This window comes from Zingiber officinale, chromosome 9A (genome assembly GCF_018446385.1).
Source record: "Zingiber officinale cultivar Zhangliang chromosome 9A, Zo_v1.1, whole genome shotgun sequence".
NCBI classification, from domain to species: Eukaryota; Viridiplantae; Streptophyta; class Magnoliopsida; order Zingiberales; family Zingiberaceae; genus Zingiber; species Zingiber officinale.
The window spans coordinates 105,530,531-105,549,642 of record NC_056002.1 but is presented as its reverse complement, the minus strand read 5'-3'; the positions used below and the strand labels follow the sequence as shown (position 1 = coordinate 105,549,642).

Below are 19,112 nucleotides of genomic sequence, written 5' to 3'. Positions count from 1 at the left end.
CTTACACGGTTGATTGAAGCAGACAGCTTTTACTTTATTTTTCCGAGTGTGAACTGGGTTATATCTCATATGTTTAACCATGGCATGTTTCACAAGTTCATTCTTGAACTCTTGTCGAGACGGAAATATTTGTCCTATAAAAAATTCATGCTGATCTGTTGCCTCTTCAATTGGCCTTTGGAGCAATCGAGAATTTAGAATATATGGATAATCAGCTATTGGGAACTCCTCCTCTAAGTCACTGTACTGCTCTTGAGATATTTCATATTGTTCAATCTGCATATCATCAGCAAAGAATTCTTGTACATCTGTATTGCATTGTATTTTCTCTCCATTTCGGTTATAATACCCTTCCTCCTCACTCCAAGTAGGCTCATAGTAATCAACAAGTGTTGCACACAGGTTCAGAACCTCATCTTCTTGAATACTAGCTTCTTCATTTAGATCAAATGTGAAATTACTGCTTGTATTTCTATTTGTGTTAGACACACAACTATACTGCGAAGATGATGGAATATTTGTTCTGGATACTTCTCCTACATTAGCCACATGTCCAATGCTAGAATTTGCATCAAGAGTATTCCATATCTCAGAGAGAATTTTTTCAGTTATATGATCATCCCTGATAAATAAATTACAAACTATTTTAGTAAATTTGCAACTACATAATCTATTGCTGTAGTTAAATTGTAATTTTTCTCAAACTAGGAAGGGTCTGATGTAAAAATAAAGTTTTAACCACATAACACGTTATCAATATCATGCCCAAGGTGGGCCTGATATCATAGATATCAGACCCCTTTTGAAGCAGATACTTTTTGTAAACTAGGACCACCGCTGACTAAACCCTAAACCAAAAATAAATAATTTTTAGCCAAACGTAACTATCAACGTCAGAAACTAACATGACTTAAATCAATTAAGTCTTCTATTACATCATAATTCAGGTGTTGTTGAATATTATTCTCCACACAACCAAAATACACCATAACAACACTTTTTGTCGCCACCCTTCCCACCAATACTGTCATTTTTATTTACCATCGATACTCTAATTTACAGTAAAAAAATCAATACATACATGTCTAAATCTTTAAATGTGTGCTTCTACTAATTTCCCTCTTGCAAGAAGTTTGTCCTTCTCGGCTGACGTTCTTAACTTAATTTGTCCTTGGTCTCCTCTAGCAACTCTTACGCCATTATGCCATAAACCTAACTGGTTTATTGCAATCCCGCCAACCAGCACGAGCAGTAATGGCAAGCGCAGGGTTCATATTTCTTTCAAGTTTATAACACCATGCAGAGGAATGGAGGGAGAGAGACGGTGAGAAAATGTACATCCGAACCACAAATTATTTTTCAATTCTAATTTCGGCTTGGATGCTTGGAAAAATGTGTTTGAAAAAGGCGGTTGCCAGATTAGCCACAGGGATAATTTGGGAATTGATTTTGGTAAACTGTGTCTTTTGTTAAATATAAAATCATGATACGTCTTTTGATAAATACATTAAACCTAGTACATCTTTTGATAAATTGCCGAAGATAATTGTTTGAGAATGACACCTGTATAATACGAGGTATACGCAACTGTGAATTGATTTTCAATCACATGAAATAATCACATACAAAAACAACAACTGTAATAAAAACACCAAATGGTATACGTACGCATAGAAACTTAAGAGGAGCGGAGAAACAATATCCAAAATAAATTACAAGTAGTAATTAAGTGTACTACGGGGCAGGAGCAGGAACAGGAGCAGAAGAAGCGCCCAGCGCTGCGCCGGAGCTGAGAAGCTCCGCCATGACACGCCGGGTGTTCTCCTTTTGCACCTCGCAAAGCTCAGGTAGGAAGACACCTGTAACCAAAGATTTAAAGTAAAGGAGTCGTTACAATTAATCAGGAAACAATTGTGTTGCTAAATCGATTTTTATATTTTTTATTTTGTACGATTTGGCTCGTAACGAGATGGATGCCTTACTCAAGATTTTAGATGATTTCTCACAGTTTATTATTATTATTATTATTATTATTATTATTTTGGACTTCGTCTTTAATTACCTTCGCCGGTGGCGAGATTGAAGTAGAGGTCGACGATGTTGGGGCAGTTCTGGTAGCAGGCGGCGGAGCAGAGCTTGCCGGCGAAGTCGGGCTCCAGGAGGGCGTCGGAGGAAATCCCGACGGCGCCACGGCTGACGCCGCAGGCCCGCACGCACTCGTCCGTCTCGATCCAGTCCTTCATCTCCCGCTCCACCTCCACCTCCGATGTCCGGCACTGATACTTCGTCAGTCCGTCCCCCCGCTGGCTGCTCTCCAGCACGCACCGCTTCGACTCCGACGAGACAGCGAAGGCACACAAATCTTGCGGCAGATTCTCGCATACGACGCCTCCTGCTCCCCGTCACACCCACACAGACACATATATATCGCTTAGCTTATATAGCCGTCAATTCAAGAACAGAACAAGATCATGATAACTACGTCGAACGAACCTTGAGCGGAGGGGATGAGGACGAGAAACTGCGAGAGAAGTATGAGGGCCGAAGCCATTGCCGCCGCCTTCGAAGTCGCCGGAGAATTCATATCGGATGGTTGGTTGGGTCTGTTGGACGAAGGGCGAGAGAGGGGGCAGGGGCTGGTGGTGCTTATATAGCTCGCCCGAGGTCGGTCGTGGAGTTTACTTTGACTAACGCAACGCTCCGCCGCCGTTGCAACCGGCGTTTTTTGAGCTGCAATTCGAACGCTACTTATTGTCTCAAGCCTGGCTGCTGACTATTCTCATAATTCGAGCCTACGCCAGAACATGCTCTACTTGCTCATCATACGTACGCGTTGTTGTGAGTCCAATAAATTGCTTGTTATTGCCGTTTTTTCTTAAGAAAAAGAAAAAAAAAGCAAAGAAAAGAAAAGAAATGTGGGGATTTGGACGTGGAGGCCATGAATCAACTTGCTTAGTTGATACGGGCTTCGTCTTCTGATTTGTTTTTTTTGTTTTTTTGTTTCCTGTTTTTAAGTTTAATGAGAAATAAGATGGCGACAGCTGGAGGCGTTTGGATGAAGTGCAGTGCGGTGCATCTCACGTTGCCACCGCTCTCACAAGTAATCTTATTTATGGTTGGTTATATGCCTCTTATGCAACCGTAGTCCGTAGCATTTAGAACCGTAGTATTTAAATTTCACCGATATAAAATTGAATTAAGTAACTTCTACCACGGGCATTTAGAAAAGTTTAGATATTTAAGGATTTATATTCTTCATTCATTTTACTGAAGGGAAAATTTAGTTAAATCAAATTAATTGATTAAATTTAAAAATTCAGTTCAGTTAATTAAAAATTTAATTTTGTTTCTAAAAAATATTAATTATATCAGTTTAATTGGTTACATTTTGATTTTAGAAATTAAAATTTGATTTATCCGATTAAATCAATTTTTTTCTTAACCGAATAAATTTCAAAATCGGTAAAGATCCCGAACCGAATAAATTCAAAAGGAATAAAAATCCTAATTAATGGAATATTCCTAATTTGTAGCTCCTCGCACGTCTCCTCCTGATTGCTCGACGGGATCTCGTCGCTGCCGGCTCCTCTCCCCTTCGAGCCCGGCCGCCCAACGCCCTCTCCCCTTTGAAGCGTCGACAATCCAGGCTGGAAGCGGCGCAGATCCGTCGCTCTCGCCTCCAGCTTCTCCTGCTCGATACCCTCCTCCACGGGCCCACGGCTTCGACAACCAAGGCCGAAAGCGCCAGGCGGGACACCCTCCTATCCCGTTGCTCTTGTCAGAGTTCTCCGTGAGCTTCGTAAGTAGCGCCTCGAAGTATGCTTCGTTCCTTTGTTTTTTCCTCTTGATTCCTAACTTAAGTTGTTATGCTTTGCTATTCCTGTTTTTCTTCAATTTTTCCCTTTTCTCTCAATTCTTATCCTTGTTCAATAACTCTTGAAGAAAGACTATTATTGCTGGGTGGTAAAAGATGAATACGTTCGTCCTCAGTGCCCCCGTCAATCCGTCTCAGAATCAACACGGAAGATGATCAATTTCTGCTACTTGCTTTCACATAAGCAAGAGGAAGGGGACTAATTTTTGCTAGGGGTGAGTAGTCCTTATGATTTCTCACTTTTTAGTAAAAACTTAATTAGAATAATGCAATGAAATAAAGATAGTAATAAACGAAAATAAGCGCAAACAATTTTTTTTTTACTTGATTCGAAATATATGACGACTCATATTTTAAGGCCCGCGATTAACGATCGTTTTCATTGAACAATTCACTATTGATTCATAAATTACAAGTACAAAGACGAATACAATAAGATTATAATTTAAGTACTATAAATAAAAATTATACCGACAACTTAAGGATTTAGGAAGTCATGCTTTTGGTCATTCAAGTTGCACCGTAGAGTCGTGAAGTGGTCTTTGAAGCAGCATGCAAGAGAGATCGCCAAAATGAGTTCTATTGAGTTCTTGGTCGAGCATTGCTTTTATTAAGCATTAAGGGCACCTCCCACTGCATCCAAGGTGCCTCCAGATGCAAAGATTATCCCTCAAACCTTGGTAGCGATAAACCCCGCAACCCGCGGTCTTTATCCTTTGGAGGGCGCCTTCCAGGCACTCCAAGGCGTCTTCCATGTGCTCCAGCGTCTTCCCACAGTGATAACCTTATCCCTAGTGTTTATCTGTGCAAGGGCGCCTCTACCCTATCCAGGGTGTCTTCCGCTAGATCCGAGGCGCCTCCAAGTAGCTCTGAGGCACCTCAAGTACTGTTCATTCGAGGCTAACTTGTGTGTTTCAGCTCATACAAAACATGCTAGTCCAAATACATAAAGATACCTTGCAAAACAGAGTTAGTATAATACAAACATAGTATTTATTAATTTAATAATTTTCGAACTGTCCGATTCTGATTTTCAGATTTTTCGGAAATTTTAGGTTGAACCGACACCCACTGTTCCCTCAACGGGAAATGCGTCCTCACCTGCTTCTCTCAAGAGAGTTTATCTTTCGCCAAACTCGACCTCCTGACTGTTTAGACTTTTGTCCAACATCCGAGACATCAGGACTTCCCGTTGGACATCCAATTCCTGATTCGTCCAGTCTTTCGCTTAGTGTTCGCAACTCCCAAGACTTCCACCTAGTGTCCTCGACCCTAGGATTTCTGTCCGACATCCTCGACCTGCCAAGACTTCGTCTAGTCTCATGGAACATGACTTCATTACTTAATCGCAACTAGGATTTTCCACACACCTAGTATCCACTAGGACTTCTTTGCCTAGCCTCAACTAGGTCTTTTATCTTGCCTAAGATCACTTATGACTTTTCTCGCACACTCAGTTAAACTTGTTTAAACAACAACACAACTTAACTTTGAACTTTTGCCAATATCAAAACACAAGTTTAATTAGCTAGTGCTTCCAGCACCAACAATTTTGACATAATACTGAAGCAAAAACATTGGTTAATTTGGTTAAAATCGAATTAACTGATATTTTATGGGTTTCGTTAATTCGGTTTTCCCCTCAAATTAGGTTGGTTTGGTTACCACAAAAAATTTTTAGTTTGTTCCATTTCGATTAATTTGGTTCGGTCGGTTCAGTTTTAACAGAATACTCAACCCTACATCTGACTCGGCTCGTTGAAATTTCCCATCAACCTGGATAAACCTTGGAAGTGTAGAAGGGCCATGAGGATGACCGAGCACCACGAGTGATTTGAGTTTGAGCATTGTAGGTGTTTATTTGCATTGCACGAGAATCAAACTCTCATTACTTGAGAAATTTGTTCGTCCGCTTACCATCTCATCAAACCCTTAAGGCGCTGTACACATACATTTATTATTATTTTTAATTAGCACCAGGTATCCAATTCTTTGAACAAACTAATGTTTGGTATGATTAGTCCAGCCCCACAGAAGTTTTTCATCGAGCATCAGGATAAATCCCGAAGTACTCGCAACGAATAGCTCAGCAACCCAATATCATAAGTTTGTCATCTCATGGGAGGAAAATATCCTACAGTGAATCGTAATTGGAAATCAAATTGTAGATACTTGGAAGACTGCATGGGTGCCCTACCACTGCACTATAGCCCGAGACAATATACACGAACATTTTTTTTTTCATTTTTTTATACTAGGTATCCAAATCTTACAACCTAACTAATCCTAGGATAAACAATCTGATGATGTCGGATATGATAGTGATTATCCTGCGGATTAATCGAGAAGGAGGAACTAGAGGAGAAAACAAAAAGAGGACCCAAAGAAAACAAGGAGAAACCCGCCTTTCCAAAAATAGAAAACTTTATAATAATCATAGAGGATAATTCCTCAATAGCTAAATAGATGTTTTTATAGACTCTAACGGCACAGGTCCAAATTAGGAAATAAATTATAATTTACATGCCTTAATTCTTATCTTATAGAGAAAAGAAATAAATCTTACTAGAAAAAGAAAATACATAACAGAAAGGGATTTACCCAAAACAGGATGCTTGATTAAACAAACTATAACCTATAAATACCTGACACATTAAAAAAAGCCTAAACTATCCTAAAAATAGAAATTGCCAAAAATAGCAAAGAGGCTCCAAAAAGGGCCTAAACTGTGGAATTTGGACTCGAAAATTGATGGTTTCGGATTCCCCATAACTAATGTAGATCTTTAAATTTTACACACGTGAGATCTGATAGATCCTGATTCCAAGTCTTGAGTCAACGTGTCCCATTGAGGGTTGGGTCCTCTAATGTTGGTCCTGTATTAATCTCCTTGAGTTGAAAAGAACTCATCCTTAAGTTTGTAGTAGTATATCAATATCCACAGAATAGGGAGTCAAGTGCTTCACGTTAAAGACATCAGAAGTCTCCAAATGATCAGGAAGACGCAATTTGTAGACATTATCTTAGATCTTCTGCAGTATCTCACACGGTCCAATCTCTCAATCCTTGAACTTGTTATATTTTCCCATAGATAAACGATCACGAGTCAATACAACCCAAACAAAATCATCAACATCAAATAGTAGCTAACAACGATGTCAGTCAACCTGAGTCTTGTACTTGATATTATTTTCTTGAATAGCCTACTTCACTTTCTTATGAATAACTCGAAGATGTTCTGCCATCTCACTTGCTTTAGGACTGAATCGTCCAATATGTGGGATAGGGGCTAAATCTAATACCCCGATTGAGTTCCGCCCATAGACAATCTCAAAAGGATTCAAATCCGTAATCTTGTTTCTCGATCTATTGCAAGCAATTTATGCTTGAGGTAAAGCCAAGTCTCATTGTTGCATCTTAGTTCTTGTTAGACATCTCAGAAGGTTACTCAAACTTCAATTCACCACCTCAGTTTAACCATCTATATGGGGGTGGTAGGCACTGCTAAACTTCATCTACATCCCCAATTTTTCCATAGGCTCTTCAAAAATGGCTTATGAACTTGGCATCTCGATTTGAAGTCATGGATCAAGGAATGTCATGCAAACGCATAATCTCCTTGAAGTAATTGTGGATAATCTAAATAGCATCCATAGCTTCATGCAAGCTACTAAAAGTGTCATCTTTAAAAATCTGTTAGCCACAACTAGAAAAGAATCCAAGGTTTGTTGAATGTGGGTAATCTTAATAGAAAATTCATACTGACGTCGAGCCAAGGGGCTTTAAGAACAGGTAAGGGAGTATACAAGCCTGCATTGGTGAAAGTCCCCTTAGACCGCAGGCATACAGAGCACCAGTCTATAAAGTGAGACACATCGCTAGTCAACTTGAGCCAATAAAAATTAGCAGAAATAATTGTCAACATCTTATCATGTCCAAAGTGACCTCGTTATGAAGCTCACTCATAATCTGCTACCTCAGTGAATAGTCTAGGGCGCATAACTGCAACCCGCGAAATAGATAACCATTATACAAAATAAAATTGTGTCAGCAACCATCATGTACCTCTTGAAATATCCTTCCAAATGATAAGTCAGCTGCGTACATATCTAGAAAAATCTCAAATCCTACAACATTGGTACTCATGGTGGTAAGTAATGAAGAGAGACAACTCAGGGCATCTGCGACACGGTTAAAACTTCCAACTTTGTGCCTCAGCGTAAAGGTTGTTGGGATACTTTGGGAGCTAGTGGGAGGGTGATTAGCTCCGTTCGCTTAGTTGATGAATTTTGCAGTAGAAAATACTTAAGCAAACGCTAATGTTAAGATTTACTTGGTATCCAACTCAAATGTGGGGACTAATTCAAGGACCTGGCTCTCTCTCACACATCCACTATTAAAACACTCCTTCTCGAAATACTTCGAAGGTGGAGAAACCTTGTACAAGACTCCAATACAACAAAATGTAAAGAGAAGCTAATACAAATAAATATTACAAGATTTACAACATTGAACCCTAGCTTGCTCCTTCTTGCTTGCCCACCTCTTGATTAACTTGGAAATGCAACATCACTTCCCTCTAAGTCTTCAAGAAATCTAGTGGTGAGTTGGAGAGAATCATTAAAGAGAGTGGGAGAGAAGAGTTTTTGAAATAGTACTCACGTCCACCTTTTTCTTTAGCTTTTTGGGCACCTTAATCAATTAAGAATCTCCTTAATCGACTACCACATCAACAAATTACATAACGGTTATTTTTTTAAAAACTTAATCGATTACATATGCCTAATTGACTAGCCTGATCGATTAGGCATGCTTTTGTTTGCACGATCATAGCATGTAAGTGATTAAATAACCTTGCTTAATCACTTACTAAAGCTTTTGTGCATTTGCGAATTCTTGGCTTAAGCAATTAGGGTAATCACTTAAGCTATGTTAATCGATTATCAAATCCTAACTCCAAACCTAGGCCTATCCTCTACCCAACATCCGATCAATCATGACTTATTGGGACCTTTTATTGCCTAGCATCTAGTCAACCTTAACTTATTGGGACTTCATTATCAAGTGTTCAGTCAACCCTTTGACCCACTTAGACTTTTCTCCTTGTATCAAATGTCTGGTCACTCATTTGATCCACTTGGACTTTTCTCCTTGTACTAAGTGTCTAGTCAGCCTTGACTCACTTGGATTTCCAATCACTAAATATTTGGTGAACCATTAACCTGCCTAGATTTTTAACTGCCTGACTTCACTCACTATGACTTCCTCACTGCTTAGCTTCACTCACTAGGGCTTTTCACATGACTTAACTCACCATGACTTTTATCTGCCTAGCTTCACTCACTAAGATTTTTCACCTGGCATCACTAACCAGGATTTTTCAACTACCTAGTTTCACTCACTAGAGCTTTTTATTTGCCCAACTTCACTCACTGAGACTTTTCAACTACCTAGCTTCACTCACTAGGATTTTCAATCTGCCCAGCTTCACTCATCGGCACTTTCCAAATGCATGACTTCACTCACCAAGACTTTCTAGTCAAGTATCCGGTCAACCTTGACCTACTTGACTCTTCTTCTTCGGATAACAATCATGTTGTTCTTGCCCTTGTTTAACCTCCAGTTAGGATTTTCAATCAAGTATTCAAGCAACTTTGACCTACTTGACTCTTCTCACATCAAACTGGCCAACCTTGACCAATCTATCCAAACAGACGATTGTACCTGCAATCTTCATATATTGTCAAACATCAAAACTTAAACACCATGACTCAAGCTTGAACCAAATCAAGCTTAGTCAAACTGGTCAACCTTGACCTAGGAAAATTGCACCAACAATCTTCTCCTTTTTTATATTTGACAATATGTTTAAGTTGGGCTAATCTCATAACTTCAACTTCTTCTTTATGCCAAAGCATGAATGAGAGTTTTCTTCATTCTCCTCTTAACAAAAGGGTTTCACAATATCCCCTTGTAAACATGGAGAATTTCTTAACTTAAATCTTATATTCTCCCCCTTTAACACATATCAAAACTCTTCTCTTTAAGAGTTATCTCATGTGTTCACAACCTCACTTGTTGTTCATAACATCACAATGAAGGTCTCATACCCTTCATTGTCTCCAAATGCTCATCTTAGAGCATACTTCCACTACAATGAAGATTTTCTTCAATTATTTTCCAATTCTCAACCTTGAGCATACATAACAATGAAGGTTTCCACCTTTCATTGTTTCATTTGTTTACAAATAAAATGTAACTCATGTTTTTAAGAAGTAGCTCCCCCTCAAAACATACTCCAAATTTCCTTCATTGGACCAACAATGACTTGAAATTCTTAAACAATTAAGAAACCCAAAAATTAAAATTTTGACCTTCAAAATTTAACTTTGAAATTAAACCTCATCCTAAATTCCAAATTGGTTTTCTTTAACCAATCCTTTCTTGTTTCAACCAGAAAACTACTCTTAAATGTTCATAAGTGAATTTCTTAGGTTTAGGAATGGTTAACATGATTAAATATCATTTAATCAACTTAAATAAACTTATTTATGATGAAATCAGGGCCTTAAGAGATTAGGTAAAGCTCTTAATAGCTTAAAATCTACCATAATCAATTAAAGTTGGGATTTAATCGATTATCGAGTGTTAATCAATTACTCTAATCGATTAATGCCTTTAATCGATTACTCTAATCAATTCCGTGAGCCACTGTGCTCACGGGAATTCTCCTAATCGATTGACCTAATCGATTAAGATGGGGTAATCAATTGCTCTAATCGATTACCATTTCTAAATTTCTAAACTCAATTCTATCTGAATTTCAAAAATGCTCCATTAATTCTATAAAATTCAAAAAATTATGAAGATTCATGTAGAAATTATTTATATCATATACTATCATAGAAAAATAGTTTTCTATGAAAATACATTCTATTTTCAAAGATTGACACAAACTAGGAAACTCTTAAAAACTTCAATGTTTTTCTCTAGTTTGTGTCTAATTATACAATGGTGGTTCCTATCAAAAGATAACATTCACCAAAATTTTCCAAAAGTATTTTGAAATGATTTTCAAAATCAATTTCCAACCATGTTCCTTTGGCTAATGTGTTGGATCGAAAGCGCTAAAGGGGGGCGTGAATAGCGCTCGTGACTTTTACTTTCGTTTCGGAAGAATCAGAAATAAAATATGCATCGAAAAAGTAAATAACAAACACACGAACTCCAAGATTTACTTGGTTCGGAGTCTGGGGTGACTCCTATTCCAAGGCTCATGCTCGTTGAGTGTTTACTTTGGGCAATCACTATAAGTACGGGAATATTATAGTTTGAAATACAATTAAAACAGTAATAAAGTATATACCAACAACAAAAAATAATAAGTTTGAAGCTCCTGGTCGTTGGGGTCTTGTTATAACTTTTTTGGATTGTCTTTTGAGCAGCACGGAGAAGACAGATTGTGATTTCATTGTTGTTTTTTGCTGCTGCTCGAAGATGCCTTATAAAGCTCGTTGAGGGTGCTTCCAACACCATGGAGGGCACCCTCATCTGCACCGAATTCGCGTGTGGATGAGCTCTGACCACTTCGCAGGTTATCCACCTGAGGGTGCCTCCAACCGCCTAGAGGGTGCCCTCCACCTGCATTAAGGGCGGCCTCAAGCTCCATGAGGGTGCCCTCTGCTTAATGTCCACGAAGGTCATCAACCAGTGACCTAAGGTGCCTCCAAGCTCCATGGAGGGTGCCTCAGGACTGTCATCTGAGGCTTTTGTTGCTTTTTCACCCCCTGCAAGATGGGTTAGTCCAAAATACAAAACATATCCTGCAAGACAGAGTTTAGCACAACAAAATAAGTAAAACATAATAATTTGACAGTCATCAGACTGTTCGGTTCTGACTTTGGATTTCCAACCAGAAATCCTAGGTCGAACCGATGCCTACTATTCCCTCAGCGGGAAACGCGTCCTTACTTACTCCACTCAGGAGAGTATACCTATTGCTAGTTGATCCTCCAGACCAACTAGACTTTTGCTCAACGCCTGAAGCTCTAGGACTTTCTACTGGACGTCCACTCCACGACCCGTCCAGTCTTTCACCTGGTTCGCGACACCAGGACTTTCCACTTAGAGTCCTCGACTCTAGGACTTTTGCCCGAAGCTCTCGACCCGCCAAGACTTTCCGCATTGGGTTACCACCCTCTAGGACCTAGGGTTACCACCCCTTAGGGTTTTCCAACTGCCTAACCGCGACTAGGACTTTTGCCTAAGTACACTTAGGACTTTCCTGCAATCTCATCAAACTTGTTAGATAACAAGACAACCTAACTTTGAACCCTTTGACATAATCAAAACACAGGTTCGACTGTCGGATGCTTCTCACACCAATAATCTCCCCTTTTTTGATTATGGCAACATGGTTCAAAATTAAGTAAAACATAACAATAAAATGAAGGAATTTAAGCATAAGTATCATGAGCATAAATATAATAATTTTAGAAAAAAAACTTTGTGCTCTCCCTTATGCTCCCTCTTTCATAAACAAAATTATGTTTAAAATCTTTAACTTTCTTAACTTGGACTTCTCTCTTCCCCTGTGACATATATCAAAAAGCATACTAAGTAGAGAGAGGGTTGTAAAAAGAATTTATTCTTTTTAACTTTAAGCTCCCCCTGAAGGGTAGCACTCAGTGACATTTAGCTTTGAAAATAATTTCTTATTTTTTTTGAGAAAAACTTAGCTAAAGTAGAGATATTTTTTAAATACTTATCTTTTTCAAAAAAAAAAAACTTAGATGAACATAAATTTTGAAACTGCCATAGCCTTTCTAAAGAAAACTTAGCTTTTAAAAAGATTTTGATAAATTTAGTACTTAGCTGTCAAAACATAGCTTTTAAAAAGAACTTTGATAAATTTAGTACTCAGCTTTCAAAACTTAGCTTTTAAAAAAAACTTTGATAAATTTAGTACTTAGCTTAAAAATTTTTTTTGATAAAACCTTTAGATAAAAGCTTAACTTTAAAACTATTTTTGATAAAAACTTTAGCAAATACTTAGTTAAAAAAAACTTCCTTTTTCAGAAATATTTTGAACTTTTTAACTAAAACAATGTTTTAACAAAATAAACATAAAAATTAAAGTTTTTAAATTTCTTTCCGCTTCCCTTTAATTAATGCTAAGAATATTTGAGGGTTCTAGGGTCAAAGTATGAAAAAATATAAAGGTAATTGTTTATTTTTATTTTCCTAATTTTTCATCTCTCTCATTCTATATTATCAAGAATGTTCAGTTTATAAGTGAGTGTGAGACAGAGTATAACTTTATTTCAATTTTAGAAATATTAAAAATATTGAAATTGAGATTAAAATCTAAGTTTAAATTTCCAATGAGTTTGAATTTAAAATATGAGTAAACATTTAAATTTTTTGAAGATTTTGAAAATATATTAAAAGTTAATTAAGTTTAAAATTATAATCTTACATATTAAATATGATTTGAAAATTAATTATCATTTAGAAATAATTAAAATTTTGAAAATCTAAGAATTAATAATTTGAAATTTAATTATGATTTAAAAATTAATAATCAAATAATTTTATTAAAATTAATTATGATTTTGAAATTATAATTTTGTAAATAATGATTTGGATTTTGAAATTATAAAAAAATTATAATTTACTTCGATTGAAATTAATTAGACTTTTGAAATTAATTGTGATTTGAAACTTAACAATAATTAACTTTTTGAAATTAATTATGATTTTTGAAATTAATTTTAAAAATATAATTTAAATATGATTTAAACATTTTGAAATTAATTTTTTGAAATTAATTAAGTTAATTTAATTGAATTAATTTGGAACTACTTTAAGCCTAGGTCCATCTTACCCTTTTTTAGATTTTCAAACAGAGAGCTTTAATAGATTTGTAAGATGGTTAATTTAATCTTCAATTTAAATTATCATCTAAGGATTTAATTTATATTTGAGTTAGACTCAAGTTTTATAATTAGTTAATTAAATAACTATTTCAATGATTGGCTTCCAAGCTGTGGCGAAGCACTAGATCTTCTTGGCTATGGAATCATCCACCACTTCTAGACAAAGCCTTTCAAAGAAATTGGATACTTAATTTTCTTTCCGAAATCTCTAGGTCTAACTAGTCAAGTGTGAATCAAGCCTAGGTCCTTATCTAGCCTAATCTAAACATGTATAATAGAAGCAGTAAAAGCAATCATCAAACAATTCTAAAAATAGTCTTCCTATTGGCTCCCCCTGGATCATAACCTCGATATGGTCTATCAAGGTAATGGATTTGATCCTTGGGGTGTCACGCCCCAAAGGAGTCCCTACCAGACGAAAATCTGACAGCATCTCCCCTGTACCAGTGACAATCTGAAGCATACATACAACCACAAGTATACATCAGCCACACACGACTTAAAAATATAGACAACCATGCAGTTATATACTCAACCCACTCGGCTGGATCAAAATATCGCAACCACATAGTTATATATATATATATTAAACATATTAAACATCCCACTTGGCTGTACTAAAATAAAAAAACACAGCGAAAAATGATAAAAAATCATTACAAACTAAAAACAAGACTGCTAGCCGGCTAGGCTTACACAACATAACAGACAACACAAAATACCACATAATGACACTCCAGAACAAAACCAGAATATACAATGCTAAGTACACTTAATATATAAAACAAATAAATCAATAATGAAAATGGTAATAGTCTTCTGATGTGACGTGGGAACCGATAGACATGATACTCTAAGCGACTCCACATACCTCTACCTGTTATCTGAAATAAAAATATACCAACGGTGTGAGTTCAACAACGCAACAGATACAGGATAGACATGCATAATAAGATATAATTAACAGTAATAATTATGCGATACAGTTTCCTGAACAAAAGTAGGAAATGCGGACTGAAAAGATTGAAGAAACTGTACTCACCAGAACCTCCTATCCGGAAATAAGGGCAACAGACCAGATACAAAATATCACCTGTATGCATGTCAATCATATGTAACCATCAAAATACAACATACATAATACAGCAAGCATATACAATAAATGTAATCCATGCATATGATGCAAAAATGACATGTGTCACCCTTGACTCCAGTCAACCATCTCACACGCGATTGTGAGACCGAGTGGGTAGGGCTATGACAACTGTTCACTCCACCATCACTGCTCCTGAGTGACTGAGTGGATAGGATGTTGTTGGAGTACACATATCCTCCTATCCCAAACATAGTGGGGGAGCTCAATCTCTCATCTCCCTGAGACAGTCCAGAGGAGAGATCCCTACCCGCTACCACGCTGCAGTCAACATTACCCATGAGCGGACCAGCGGAGCCTGACAGAGCAAACTGCACACACCCTGCCTGATATAACACTAACCCATGAGTGATTGTGTGTGCAGATCATGTAACTGGCGATGTGCTCAACAAAAATGGAGCCGACAATCGCACAACATGTAATTATGTAAGATGGTGCATGACACTAAACATGTAGACACTGACAGTATACACCTCCATATAAAATGCACCAAAAAGGAAATAACTCATATAATGATCTAGGAATCATAAATCTAAGTACACAAATCAGATATGACAAAAAAAATAAGTCTACTATACAGTAGGTCAATGTATGTTACTATTTCTAAGAGCAGGAGTACACATGACAACAATCAAGATGATATAAGCATGAATGTATAATAAATACGAATATAGTGTTGGTGCAGTGAGCGCCAGATGATCAAACTTGAGTTTTGATTATGGCAAAGGGCTCAAAGTTAAGCTGTGGTGTTATCTAACAAGGTTCATGGATCTTGCAGGAAAGTCCTAAGTGATACTTAGGCAAAAGTCCTAGCTGCGGCTAGGCAGGTGAAAACCCTAGGGGGTGGTAACCCTAGGTCTTAGGGGGAGGTAACCCTAGGTGGAGGAAAACCCTAAGGGGTGGCAACTTTAGGTCCTAGGGGGTGATAACCCTAGGTGAAGGAAAACCCTAAGGGGCGGCAACCTTAGGTTCTAAGGGGTGGTAACCCTAGGTGGAAGAAAACCCTAAGGGGCGACAACCTTAGGTCTTAGGGGGCGGTAACCCTAGGTGGAGGAAAATCCTAAGGGATGACAACCTTAGGTCCTAGGGGGTGGTAACCCTAGGCGGAAAGTCCAGTCGGTCTGGAAGACCAGACTGACATCAGGTAAATCTCCTGAGTGGAGTAGCTGAGGACGCGTTCCCCGTAGAGGGAATAGTAGGCGTCGGGTCGACCTAGGGTTTCCGATCGAAAACCCGAAGTCAGACACGGACAATCCGAAGGCTGTCAATTCATTTGTTTACATATTATCCATTTTGCTCTAACTCTATTTTGCAGGAGACTAACCTTTTTGTGCAGGGTTAGAAGTGATCGGGATCGGTCAACCGAACCCACAAGCCAGCAGATCAGATCTCCAGAGGTTGGACCGAGCTCGACCAGGGGATCGGTTGACCGGACCTCGTGATCGATCGACCGAACCTGGGATAGGTGTCGACTGGATCAAGCCGAGGTGAGCGGGTCAGAGGAGACTGATCGGTCAACCGAACCCTGGGATCGGTCGACCGAACCTCGGATAGAGTTTGACCAGCGGAGCGAGAGGATCGGGCAGATCGAAGGGAGAAGATCGCCTGATCGGTCGACCGAAAAGGGGATCGATTGACCGATCCGCGTCGAGTCAAACTTGATCTCGAAGCTTGGGGATCTGGATCAGACTTTGCAGAGCTATAAAAGGAGGCCTCGAGGTGCAGCTCAGATCATCGATTTCGAACAGAAAACTGCGCTCTTCCGTGTGCTGCTGCTAACGCCTCAACAACGCTCTGCTACTCCAACGAATCACTCCAAAGTTCTCTGTTCTCTTTTTCGTTGGTATAGTTCCTTTATTGCACTTAATTGTACTCCAAATTGTAATTATCTTTCCGACATATAGTTATTGCCCACTAAAAGTGGTCAAGGACCGCGGGCCTTCAAGTAGGAGTCGAGATAGGCTCCGAACGAAGTAAACCACTTGCGTCTCTATGTGTTTGCATTTACTTTCCGCTGCGTTTCTACTCTTAGTTTTAAATCGCTAAAATAGCCACGAGCGCTATTCACCCACCCCTCCCTCTAGCGCTTTCGATCCAACATATAGGCATACTACAAGAACTAAATAGTGACATACCAAAGCAAATGCAAACATAATCATTTCTATTAGCTATATACTATTATGCATATCTAAAATGACTATATCAAAGACATAAGTCAGAAGTACCCGCCTCAAAAGAATATCGTATCAGAATAGATTTGACATTGAGACGCTCGTCTCGAATCAAAGTCCTGCAATACATGATATACAGATTTAGCTAATTACATAAATTAATTAGCTAAATCAAATTTCCAACTAACTCCAATCTATTGATCAAATGCTAACTATCCCAATCTAGTTCCAACTCTGCTTACTAATCAAAACAAAACTTAAACCCGGAAACCCTACTTGAACGATCAACCTTGATTCTCCCAATCCCTTTAGTGAATTAGATTTAACTCATTATGATTAACTCCTTAATGGATACATGTAACAATCCAATGCCACTAAGTTTACCCATCATGAATTCGAATCCATCTTGACACAATTGAGCATTAGATCTAATTCTATGATACACATCTTAAATCTGAAATAAAATCTAATTACCAAACCATTACCTCTTCTTCTTCAGTGATCTATGGTGGCACAACTGGAACCAGCCACTAGTAGAGCCAACAACTGGTTGTCGACGGTGTTGTAGCCAAAACTAATGAAATTGCTGGTCCTCCAAGACAATAACCCTAAATCAGCATCATGTGAGGATCATAGATCAATCACTCAATTCATCTACTAGGTTTAGATGTTTACCTCCAAGGTGACAGCAAGGTAGTTGCTATCAAAAACTATGGATGGAGCTAGGGCAGAGGGTCAAGGTAGCTCGGCATTGGCGATCAAGCTCGCAACTGTCGGCGTTGGAGCTCTATGGTCAATGACGCTGAAGAGGGGCAGCACCAGGAAACTAGGGCATGGCTTGGAGGGGAAGGAAGAAAAAGATCGGCCACCTGGTAGCCAAGAGAGCTTGGCGTTGAAACTTGTGGGAACCCAAAAAGAGGAGGATCGGTCACCCTTGAAGCTCCTAGGTTAGATCCACACTGGCAATTCCGAAGGGAGAAGCTAAGAACCGGCGAGGAAACAGGGCAATCACAGTGAAGAGGAAGAAGGGAAATCGGCACAAGGGGGAGGGCTCGACCGCAAGGAGAATCGGCGAAGGCGAGAGGAAGGGGAGGAAGAAGGTGGCGGTGGCTCGACGTCGCGAGAGGGAAGAAGCGACGTCGGGTGAAAAAGGAGATTGAGAGAGAAGAGAGGAAGGGGTTGGCATGCGCGAGGAGTCTGGAGGAGAAAAGAGGAGAAGGAAATAAAAATAAATTAACTTAGGTTTTGCTTTAATCAAACCCTAGGTACATTCCTCAACCAACTCCCACTTATTGGTATTCCAAACAAGCTTTCCCCAAGCCTATAAATTCGTCCCCTTAAAACCTGTCATACGAGCTCCGATTAAATCCCAAAAAATTCCTAAAAATTTTGTTAATGTTATTCCTCAAATAAACTTATTATTTTATTATTATTTAGGTGTCGTATTTTACATTCTCCCCCACTAATAAAAATTTGATCCCCAAATTTTCGTTATTATCATCAGCAAATACTAGCAATAACCAACCAAATAAATGTTGAACAGAATTTAACCCACATACCTTAAGTAAAAAGATGGGGGTATCGAGCTCGGATCGTATCCTTGAATTCCCAAGTAGTCTCCTCGTCAGAATGACACTGTCATCCGACTTTAATAAGCCGGATAGTCTTATTCTGCAGCTGACGCTCTTTGTGGTCCAGAATCCGTACCAAAACCTCCTCATAGGTGAAGTTAGGTTAAATGGAAACTGATATATCTGACAGGATATGTGTTGGGTCAGGTACATATCTCTTCAGCATGGACACATGGAATACATCATGAATGCCTCGGAGGCCAAATCTCTTCACCCCTTTCGTGGGTGAGACTCTCAGGAATATATGATCGCCAGTAGAGAACTCTAAGGGTCTTTATCTCTGATCCGCATAACTCTTCTGACGGTCCTGCACCTCGGGCATCCTCGTCTGATAGAGCGGACCAA

At 38.6% G+C, this 19,112-nt stretch overlaps 1 protein-coding gene across 1 annotated transcript; it reads right to left on the bottom strand.

Moving 5' to 3' along the window:
• Nucleotides 1-1,638: 1,638 nt before the first annotated feature.
• On the bottom strand, nt 1,639-2,602 carry LOC122021660. Its single transcript, XM_042579808.1, has 3 exons — nt 2,494-2,602; nt 2,063-2,392; nt 1,639-1,859 (listed from the first exon to the last, which is right to left on the bottom strand). Exons 1-3 carry the CDS (start codon nt 2,582-2,584, stop codon nt 1,735-1,737), a joined length of 546 nt encoding a protein of 181 aa, XP_042435742.1. The 5' UTR covers nt 2,585-2,602; the 3' UTR covers nt 1,639-1,734.
• Nucleotides 2,603-19,112: the final 16,510 nt, after the last annotated feature.

What these genes read in the sequence shown, in the direction of transcription:
- LOC122021660 (XM_042579808.1), bottom strand. Translation starts at nt 2,584, where the DNA reads ATGAATTCTCCGGCGACTTCGAAGGCGGCGGCAATGGCTTCGGCCCTC. An exon ending in CCTCATCCCCTCCGCTCAAG is followed by an intron (nt 2,393 to 2,493) that starts GTTCGTTCGACG and finishes GACGGGGAGCAG; the next exon opens with GAGGCGTCGTATGCGAGAAT. An exon ending in CAATCTCGCCACCGGCGAAG is followed by an intron (nt 1,860 to 2,062) that starts GTAATTAAAGAC and finishes CTTTGGTTACAG; the next exon opens with GTGTCTTCCTACCTGAGCTT.